The sequence below is a fragment of the Somniosus microcephalus genome, unplaced genomic scaffold (genome assembly GCF_052327205.1).
Source record: "Somniosus microcephalus isolate GS21.2 unplaced genomic scaffold, FLI_Smic_1.0 unresolved_chr7, whole genome shotgun sequence".
Lineage (NCBI taxonomy): Eukaryota > Metazoa > Chordata > Chondrichthyes > Squaliformes > Somniosidae > Somniosus > Somniosus microcephalus.
In genome coordinates, this window is record NW_028225185.1 from 44,427,046 (window position 1) to 44,437,458 (window position 10,413).

At 52.2% G+C, this 10,413-nt stretch overlaps 1 protein-coding gene across 1 annotated transcript in view; it reads right to left on the reverse strand.

Moving 5' to 3' along the window:
- atp2b4 (ATPase plasma membrane Ca2+ transporting 4) overlaps window positions 1-10,413 on the reverse strand; it is an 88,925-nt gene that overhangs the window by 69,522 nt on the left and 8,990 nt on the right. Inside the window, exon 2 of the mRNA XM_085978342.1 lies at window positions 6,142-6,399. Within this exon, the coding sequence (XP_085834468.1) occupies window positions 6,142-6,399 (258 nt within the window). The remainder of the gene's footprint in view (window positions 1-6,141; window positions 6,400-10,413) is intronic.

The window sequence follows — 10,413 nt, forward strand, 5'->3', positions numbered from 1 at the left end:
GGTCTCGAAGGGTCAGTATCTATCAGTGATGGTCTCTAAGGGTCAGTATCAATCAGTGATGGACTCTAAGGGTCAGTATCTATCGGTGATGGATTGTTAGGGTCAGTATCTATCGGTGATGGACTCTATGGGTCAGTATCTATCAGTGATGGACTCGAAGGGTCAGTATCTATCAGTGATGGACTCTAAGGGACCGTGTCTATCAGCGATGGACTCTCAGGGTCAGTATCTATCAGTGGTGGACTCTAAGGGTCAGTATCTCTCACTGATGGAATCGAAGGGTTAGTATCTATCAGTGATGGATGCTTAAGGGTCTGTATCTATCAGTGATGGACTCTAAAGGTCAGTATCTATCAGTGATGGACTCTCAGGCTTAGTATCTATCAGTGATGGACTCTACGGGCCAGTATCTATCAGTGATGGACGCCAAGGGTCAGTATCTATCAGTGATGGACTTTAAGGGTCAGTATCTATTGGTGATGGACTCTAAGGGTCAGTATCTATCAGTGATGGACTCTAAATGTCAGTATCTATCAGTGATGGACTCTAAGGGTCACTATCTATTGGTGATCCATTCTAAGGGTCAGTATCTATCAGTGATGGACTCTAAGGGTCATTATCTATTGGTGATGGATTCTAAAGTTCAGTATCTATCAGTGATTAACTCTAAGGGTCAGTATCTACTAGTGGTGGACTCTGAGGGTCAGTATCTATCAGTGATGGACTCTAGGGGTTAGTATCTATCAGTGATGGACTCTAAGGGTCAGTATCTATCGGCGATGGACTCTAAGGGTCAGTATCCATCAGTGATGGACTCTAAGGGTTAGTATCTATCAGTGATGGATGCTTAAGGGTCAGTATCTATCAGTGATGTACTCTAAGGGTCAGTATCTATCAGTAATGGTCTCTAAGTGTCTGTATCTATCAGTGATGGACTCTCAGGCTTAGTATCTATCAGTGATGGACTCTAAGGGTCAGTATCTGTCACTGATGGTCTCTATGGGTCAGTATCTATCAGTGATGGAACCTAATGGTCAGTATTTATCAGTGATGGACTCTAAGGGCCAGTATCCATCAGTGATGGATTCTAAGGGTCAGTATCTATCAGTGATGGACGCTAAGGGTCAGTATCTATCAGTGATGGATTTTAAGGGTCAGTATCTATTGGTGATGGATTCTAAGGTTCAGTATCTATCAGTGATTAACTCTAAGGGTCAGTATCTATCAGTGATGGACTCTAAGGGTCAGTATCTATCAGTGATGGACTCTAAGGGTCAGTATCGATCAATGATGGACTCTAAGGGTCAGTATCTATCGGTGATGGACTCTAAGGGTCAGTATCCATCAGTGATGGACTCTAAGGGCCAGTATCTATCAGTGATTGACTCTAAGGGTCAGTATCGATCAATGATGGACTCTAAGGGTCAGTATCTATTGGTGATGGACTCTAAGGGTCAGTATCTATTGGTGATGGACTCTAAGGGTCAGTATCTGTCACTGATGGTCTCTATGGGTCAGTATCTATCAGTGATGGACTCAAAGCTCAGTATCTATCAGTGATGGGCTATAAGGGTCAGTATCTATCAGTGATGGATTCTAAGGGTCAGTATCTATCAGTGATAGACTCCAAGGGTCAGTGTCTATCAGTGATGGACTCTAAGGGCCAGTATCTATCAGTGATGGATTCTAAGGGTCAGTATCTATCAGTGATGGACTCTAAGGGTCAGTATCTATTGGTGATGGACTCTAAGGGTCAGTATCTATCAGTGATGGACTCTAAGGGTCAGTATCTATCAGTGATGGACTCTAAGGGTCAGCATCTATCAGTGATGGACTGTAAGGGTCAGTATCTATCAGTGATGGACTCTAAGGGTCAGTATCTATCAGTGATGGACTCTAAGCGTCAGTATCTATCAGTGATGGACTCTAAGGGTCAGTATCTACCAGTGATGGACTCTAAGGGTCAGTATCTATCAGTGATGGACTCTAAGGGTCAGTATCTATCGGTGATGGACTCTAAGGGTCAGTATCTACCAGTGATGGACTCTAAGGGTCAGTATCTATCAGTGATGGACTCTAAGGGTCAGTATCTATCAGTGATGGTCTCTAAGGGTCAGTATCTATCAGTGATGGACTCTAAGGGTCAGTATCTATCTGTGATGGACTCTAAGGGTCAGTATCTATCAGTGATGGACTCTATGGGTCAGTATCTATCAGTGATGGACTCTAAGGGTCAGTATCTATCAGTAATGGACTCTAAGGGTCAGTATCTATCGGTGATGGAACCTAATGGTCAGTATCTATCAGTGATGGACTCTAAGGGTTAGTATCTATCAGTGGTGGACCCTAAGGGTCAGTGTCTATCAGTCTTGGACTCTAAGGGTCAGTATCTATCAGTGATTAACTCTAAGGGTCAGTATCTATCAGTGATGGACTCTAAGGGTCAGTATCTATCAGTGATGGACTCTAAGCGTCAGTATCTATCAGTGATGGACTCTAAGGGTCAGTATCTACCAGTGATGGACTCTAAGGGTCAGTATCTATCAGTGATGGACTCTGAGGGTCAGTATCTATCGGTGATGGACTCTAAGGGTCAGTATCTATCAGTGATGGACTCTAAGGTTCAGTATCTATCAGTGATGGACTCTAAGGGTCAGTATCTATCAATGATGGACACTAAGGGTCAGTATCTATCAGTGAAGGACTCCAAGGGACAGTATCTATCAGTGATGGACTCCAAGGGTCAGTATCTATCAGTGATGGACTCTAAGGGTCAGTATCTATCAGTGATGGACTCTAAAGGTCAGTATCTATCAGTGATGGACTCTCAGGCTCAGTATCTATCAGTGATGGACTCTAAGGCTCAGTATCTATCAGTGATGGACTCTCAGGCTCAGTATCTATCAGTGATGGACTCTAAGGGTCAGTATCTATCAGTGATGGACTCTAAGGGCCAGTATCTATCAGTGATGGATTCTAAGGGTCAGTATCTATCAGTGATGGACTCTAAGGGTCAGTATCTATCAGTGATGGTCTCTAAGGGTCTGTATCTATCAGTGATGGACTCTAAGGTTCAGTATCTATCAGTTAGGTAACAATTTCTAGTATCGGTCCAGTCGGGAGATGTTGAAAATGCAATCCGATTGAGTGGAGATGGTTACTGCTCCCCACAAAGGAACGTTTTTATTTATTCATTCTTGGGATGTGGGCGTCGCTGGCAAGTCCGGCGTTTATTGCCCATCCCTAATTACCCTGGAGAAGGTGGTGGTGAGCCCCCTTCTTGAACCGCTGCAGTCCGTGTGGTGAAGGTGCTCCCACAGCGCTGCTAGGGAGGGAGTTCCAGGATTTTGACCCAGCGACGATGAAGGAACGGCCCGATAGATTTCCAAGTCAGGATGGTGTGTGTGACTGGGAGGTGCTGATGCCGGTGCAGAGGTCGCTGTCGGGGACGGCCCGTCCAGTTTTATTCTTAGTAACGTGTGTCGTAGCAGTCTGACGGTGGCTTGCTTGGCTCTGTCAGAGTGGCAGTTAAGAGTCAACATGCAGTCACATATCGGCCAGACCGGGTAAGGACTGTAGATTTCCTACAAAGGGATATGGATAGGTTAAGTGAGTGGGCAAAGATCTGGCAAATGGAGTATAATGTGGGAAAATGCGAAGTTGTCCATTTTGGCAGGTAGAATAAAAAAGAAGCATATTATCTAAATGGTGAGAGATTGCAGAGCTCTGAGGTGCAGAGGGATCTGGGTGTCCGCGTGCATGAATCGCAAAAGGTTAATATGCAGGTACAGCAAGTAATTAGAAAAGCTATTAGAATGTTATGATTTATTGCGAGGAGAATTGAATACAAAAGTAGGGAGGTTATGCTTCAGTTATACAGGGCGTTGGTGAGACCACATCTGGAGTACTGTGTACAGTATAGGTCTCCTTATTTAAGGAAGGATGCAAATGCGTTGGAAGCAGTTCAGAGAAGGTTTACTGGACTAATACCTGGAATGGGCGCGTTGTCTTATGAGGAAAGGTTGGACAGGCTAGGCTTGTATCCGCTGGAGTTTAGAAGAGAAGAGGTGACTTGATTGAAACACACAAGATCCTGAGGGGTCTGGACAGGGGGGATGTGGAGAGGATGTTTCCTCTTGTGGGGGAATCCAGAACGAGGGGTCACTGTTTAAAAATAAGGGGTCGCCCATTTAAAGCAGAGATGAGGAGAAATTTTTTCTCACAGAGAGTATTGTGCGCAGTTTTGCTCGCCTTATCTGAGGAAGGATGTTCTTGCCATGGAAGGAGTGCAGTGAAGATTCACCAGACTGATACCTGGGATGGCAGGAATGACGTATGAGGAGAGATTGGGTCGATTGGGCTTATACTCACTGGAGTTTAGAAGAATGAGAGGGGATCTCATTGAAACTTATAAAATTCTAACAGGACTCGACAGACTAGATGCAGGAAGGATGTTCCCGATGACGGGGGAGTCCAGAACCAGGGGTCACAGTCTAAGGATAAGGGGTAAGCCATTTAGGACAGAGATGAGGAGGAATTTCTTCACCCAGAGAGTGGTGAACCTGTGGAATTCTCTACCTTACAAGGCAGTAGAGGCCAATTCATTAAATATATTCAAGAAGGAGTTGGATATATTTCTTAAGGCTAAAGGGATCAAGGGGTATGGGGAGAAAGCAGGGACAGGGTCCTGAATTTGGATGGTCAGCCATGATCTCATTGAATGGCGGAGCAGGCTCGAGGGGCCGAATGGCCGACTCCTGCTCCTATCTTCGATGTTTCTATGTCGTGAGTCTTTGGAACTCTCTTCCTCAGATGGCGGTGGAAGAAGAGTCTGAATATTTTTAAGGCAGAGGTAGATAGATTCTTGGTAAGTAAGGGGGGTGAAAGGTTATCGGGGGTAGGCGGGTATGTGGAGTCATCGGATCAGCCATGATCTCATTGAATGGCGGAGCAGGCTGGAGGGACCGAATCTTGCTCCTAATCCGTATACTCGTGTGCTTGCTAGGCCATCTCAGAGGGCAGCTAAGAGTCACAGAAACACAGAAGATAGGAGCAGGAGTCGGCCATTCGGCCCCTCGAGCCTGCTCCGCCATTCAATGCGATCATGGCTGATCATCCAAATTCAGTACCCTGTCCCTGCCTTCTCCCCATATCCGTTGATCCCTTTAGCCTGAAGAAATATATCCAACTCCCTCTTGAATATATTTAATGAATTGGCCTCTACTGCCTTCTGTGGTAGAGAATTCCACAGGTTCACCACTCTCTGGGTGAAGAAATTCCTCCTCATCTCTGTCCTAAATGGCTTACCCCTTATCCTTAGACTGTGACCCCTGGTTCTGGACTCCCCCGCCATCGGGAACATCCTTCCTGCATCTAGTCTGTCTAGTCCTGTTAGAATTTTATAAGTTTCAATGAGATCCCCTCTCATTCTTCTAAACTCCAGCGAATATAAGCCTAATCGACCCAATCTCTCCTCATACGTCATTCCTGCCATCCCAGGTATCAGTCTGGCGAATCTTCGCTGCACTCCCTCCATGGCAAGAACATCCTTCCTCAGATAAGGCGACCAAAACTGCACACAATACTCAAGGTGTGGTCTCACCAAGGCCCTGTACAACTGCAGCAAGACATCCATGCTCCTGTACTCGAATCCTCTCGCTGCGAAGGCCAACATACCATTTGCCTTCTTAACCGCCTGCTGCACCTGCATGCTTACCTTCAGCGACTGGTGCACAAGGACACCCAGGTCTCATTGCACTTCCCCTTCTCCCAATCTATTGCTGTTCAGATAATAATCTGCCTTCCTGTTTTTGCCACCAAAGTGGATAACCTCGCATTTATCCACATTAAACTGCATTTGCCATGCATCTGCCCAATCACCCAACCTGTCCAAATCGTACTGGAGTTTCTCTGCATCCTCCTCACAGCACACAGTGGGTCTGGAGTCACAAATCGTCCAGACCGGGTGAGGGCGGTAGATTTCCTACCCTAAAGGACATTAGTGAACCAGATGGGTTTCTACGACAATCTAATAGTTTCAGGGTTGTCATTACTGACTCTAGCTTTTTAATTCCTGATGGATTTAACGAACCGAATTTCAATTGCCCAACTCACGGATCATTGTCCCGGCCTGCGACCTACCATATTTAATTTGAGCGATGTCTCCGACAATGATGTCCGCCACGGGGATCTGGATGATCTGGCCGTTCCGAGCAACGCTGAACCTTTGCTCCTGTTCGATGCGGCTTTGCAAGCCGCGGAACTGCTTCTCCTTGCTCCAGTCGTTGAAGGCGGTGACCAGGACCACGCAGATGACCGACAGCAAGATGGCCGCTCCTTCGATCCAGCCCGCCTCGGCCTCGCCCTCGTCCTCCACATCCGAGGACGTGTTCCCGCACGCTGAGGAGCACAAAGCGTCAAAGGTCTGGTCACCATTTCATCAGCGGCACGTCCCCGCTGTCAAAGCAAAGACTTGCATTTCTCCGGCGCCTATCCCCACCTCAGGACGTCCTAAAGCTCTTCACAGCCAATGGAGGACTTTTTTTTGAAGTGTGGTCACTGTTGTAATGTGGGAAACGCGGCAGCCAATTTGCGCACAGCAAGCTCCCACAAACATCTATCTTTCGGATCATCTACCTTTCAAAGTTTTGGGTTGAAGGATAAATATTGGCCCCAGGACCCCAGGGAGACCTCCTCCCTGCTCTCCTTCCAATAGTGGCCCATGTGGGATCTTTTACACCCACCTGAGAGAGCAGACAGTGCGTCGCTCCCTCAGTACCGCCCCTCCGACAGTGCGGCGCTCCCTCAGTACCGCCCCTCCGACAGTGCGGCGCTCCCTCAGTACTGCCCCTCCGACAGTGCGGCGCTCCCTCAGTACTGACCCTCCGACAGTGCGGCGCTCCCTCAGTACCGCCCCTCTGACATTGTGGCGCTCCCTCAGTACCACCCTTCCGACAGTGCGGCGCTCCCTCAGTACCGCCCCTCCGACAGTGCGGCGCTCCCTCAGTACCGCCCCTCCGACAGTGCGGCGCTCCCTCAGTACTGCCCCTCCGACAGTGCGGCGCTCCCTCAGTACTGACCCTCCGACAGTGCGGCGCTCCCTCAGTACCGCCCCTCTGACATTGTGGCGCTCCCTCAGTACCGCCCTTCCGACAGTGCGGCTCTCCCTCAGTACCGCCCCTCTGACAGTGCGGCTCTCCCTCAGCACTGCCCCTCCGACAGTGCGACACACCCTCAGTACCGCCCCTCCGACAGTGTGGCGCTCCCTCAGTACTGCCCCTCCGACAGTGCGGTGCTCCCTCAGTACTGACCCTCCGACAGTGCGGCGCTCCCTCAGTACCGCCCCTCCGACAGTGCGGCGCTCCCTCAGTACCGCCCCTCTGACAGTGTGGCGCTCCCTCAGTACCGCCCCCCCGACAGTGCGGCTCGCCCTCAGTACCGTCCCTCTGACAGTGCGGCTCTCCCTCAGCACTGCCCCTCCGACAGTGCGACACACCCTCAGTACCGCCCCCCCGACAGTGCGGCGCTCCCTCAGCACTGCCCCTCCAACAGTGCGATGCACCCTCAGTACTGCCCCTCCGACAGTGCGGCGCTCCCTCAGTACTGCCCCTCCGACAGTGCGGCGCTCCCTCAGTACTGCCCCTTCGACAGTGCGGCGCTCCCTCAGTACTGCCCCTCCGACAGTGTGGCACTCCCTCAATACTGCCCCTCCGACAGTGCGGCGCTCCCTCAGTTCTGCCCCTCCGACAGTGCGGCGCTCCCTCAGTACCGCCCCTCCGACAGTGCGGCGCTCCCTCAGTACCGCCCCTCCGACAGTGCGGCGCTCCCTCAGTACTGCCCCTCCGACAGTGCGGCACTCCCTCAATACTGCCCCTCTGACAGTGCGGCGCTCCCTCAGTACTGCCCCTCCGACAGTGCGGCGCTCCCTCAGTACTGGCACCGGGGGAGTGTCGGGCCTGGATTACGGGGCTCGAGTCTCGGGAGCGGGAGCATGGAGCTCGAAACCACGACTTTGTGACTCAAGAGGCGAGAGTGAGGCCCACTGAGAGATGGCCGACACACAGTATGAAGTCATTTGGGGTCATTCCGTGATCAGCGCTCCCAGTGGACAGGTGACACTCAGAGGTTGAGGAAGGACTCGCTGGGAATGCTGGACTGTGTAATCTCCCCTCGGCGTTCCCCCTTCTGGATGCTGTGGGATTGACGGGTCCAATGATTCAATGCTCAGACATGAAAGATTGAAGAGGCTGGGGCACTTCTCTAGAAAAGAGAAGGCTGAGGGGTGACCTGAGAGGTCTTTAAGATTATGACGGGGTTTCGATAGGGTAGACGTAGAGAAGATGTTTCCACTTGTGGGGGAGACCAGAACTAGGGGCCGTCAATATAAGAGAGTCACTAATAAATCCAATCGGGAATTCAGGAGAAACTTCTTTCCCCAGAGAGTGGTGAGAATGTGGAACTCGCTCCCACAGGGAGTGGTCGAGGCGAATAGTGTCGATGTATTTAAGGGGAAGCTGGATAAACACACGAGGGAGAAAGGAATAGAAGGAGATGGTGATGGGGGGAGATGAAGAGGGGGCAGGAGGAGGCTCGTGTGGAGCAGAAACACCGGCAATAAAGTTGATAGGTGAGACTCAGGGATGTGGGGTGAAGGTGGGTGGGTGGGGTTGAGGGATATGGGGAAAAGGTGGGTGGGTGGGGTTGAGGGATATGGGGAGAAGGTGGGTGGGTGGGGTTGAGGGAGATGGGGAGAAGGTGGGTGGGTGGGTTGAGAGATATGGGGAGAAGGTGGGTGGGTGGGGTTGAGAGATATGGGGAGAAGGTGGGTGGGTGGGGTTGAGGGAGATGGGGAGAAGGTGGGTGGGTGGGGTTGAGGGAGATGGGGAGAAGGTGGGTGGGTGGGGTTGAGGGAGATGGGGAGAAGGTGGGTGGGTGGGGTTGAGGGAGATGGGGAGAAGGTGGGTGGGTGGGGTTGAGGGATATGGGGAGAAGGTGGGTGGGTGGGGTTGAGGGAAATGGGGAGAAGGTGGGTGGGTGGGGTTGAGGGAGATGGGGAGAAGGTGGGTGGGTGGGTTGAGGCATATGGGGAGAAGGTGGGTGGGTGGGGTTGAGGGAGATGGGGAGAAGGTGGGTGGGTGGGTTGAGGGAGATGGGGAGAAGGTGGGTGGGTGGGGTTGAGAGATATGGGGAGAAGGTGGGTGGGTGGGGTTGAGGGATATGGGGAGAAGGTGGGTGGGTGGGGTTGAGGGAGATGGGGAGAAGGTGGGTGGGTGGGGTTGAGGGAGATGGGGAGAAGGTGGGTGGGTGGGGTTGAGGGATATGGGGAGAAGGTGGTTAGGTGGGGTTGAGGGAGATGGGGAGAAGGTGGGTGGGTGGGGTTGAGGGATATGGGGAGAAGGTGGGTGGGTGGGGTTGAGGGAAATGGGGAGAAGGTGGGTGGGTGGGGTTGAGGGAGATGGGGAGAAGGTGGGTGGGTGGGTTGAGGCATATGGGGAGAAGGTGGGTGGGTGGGTTGAGGCATATGGGGAGAAGGTGGGTGGGTGGGGTTGAGGGAGATGGGGAGAAGGTGGGTGGGTGGGGTTGAGGGAGATGGGGAGAAGGTGGGTGGGTGGGGTTGAGGGAGATGGGGAGAAGGTGGGTGGGTGGGTTGAGGCATATGGGGAGAAGGTGGGTGGGTGGGGTTGAGGGAGATGGGGAGAAGGTGGGTGGGTGGGTTGAGGCATATGGGGAGAAGGTGGGTGGGTGGGGTTGGGGGAGATGGGGAGAAGGTGGGTGGGTGGGGTTGAGAGATATGGGGAGAAGGTGGGTGGGTGGGGTTGAGGGAGATGGGGAGAATGTGGGTGGGTGGGGTTGAGGGAGATGGGGAGAAGAAGGTGGGTGGGGTTGAGGGAGATGGGGAGAAGGTGGGTGGGTGGGGTTGGGGGAGATGGGGAGAAGGTGGGTGGGTGGGGTTGGGGGATATGGGGAGAAGGTGGGTGGGTGGGGTTGAGGGATATGGGGAGAAGGTGGGTGGGTGGGGTTGAGGGATATGGGGAGAAGGTGGTTAGGTGGGGCTGAGGGAGATGGGGAGAAGGTGGGTGGGTGGGGTTGAGGGATATGGGGAGAAGGTGGGTGGGTGGGGTTGAGGGAAATGGGGAGAAGGTGGGTGGGTGGGGTTGAGGGAGATGGGGAGAAGGTGGGTGGGTGGGTTGAGGCATATGGGGAGAAGGTGGGTGGGTGGGGTTGAGGGAGATGGGGAGAAGGTGGGTGGGTGGGTTGAGGCATATGGGGAGAAGGTGGGTGGGTGGGGTTGGGGGAGATGGGGAGAAGGTGGGTGGGTGGGGTTGAGAGATATGGGGAGAAGGTGGGTGGGTGGGGTTGAGGGAGATGGGGAGAAGGTGGGTAGGTGGGGTTGTGAGGGATATGGGGAGAAGG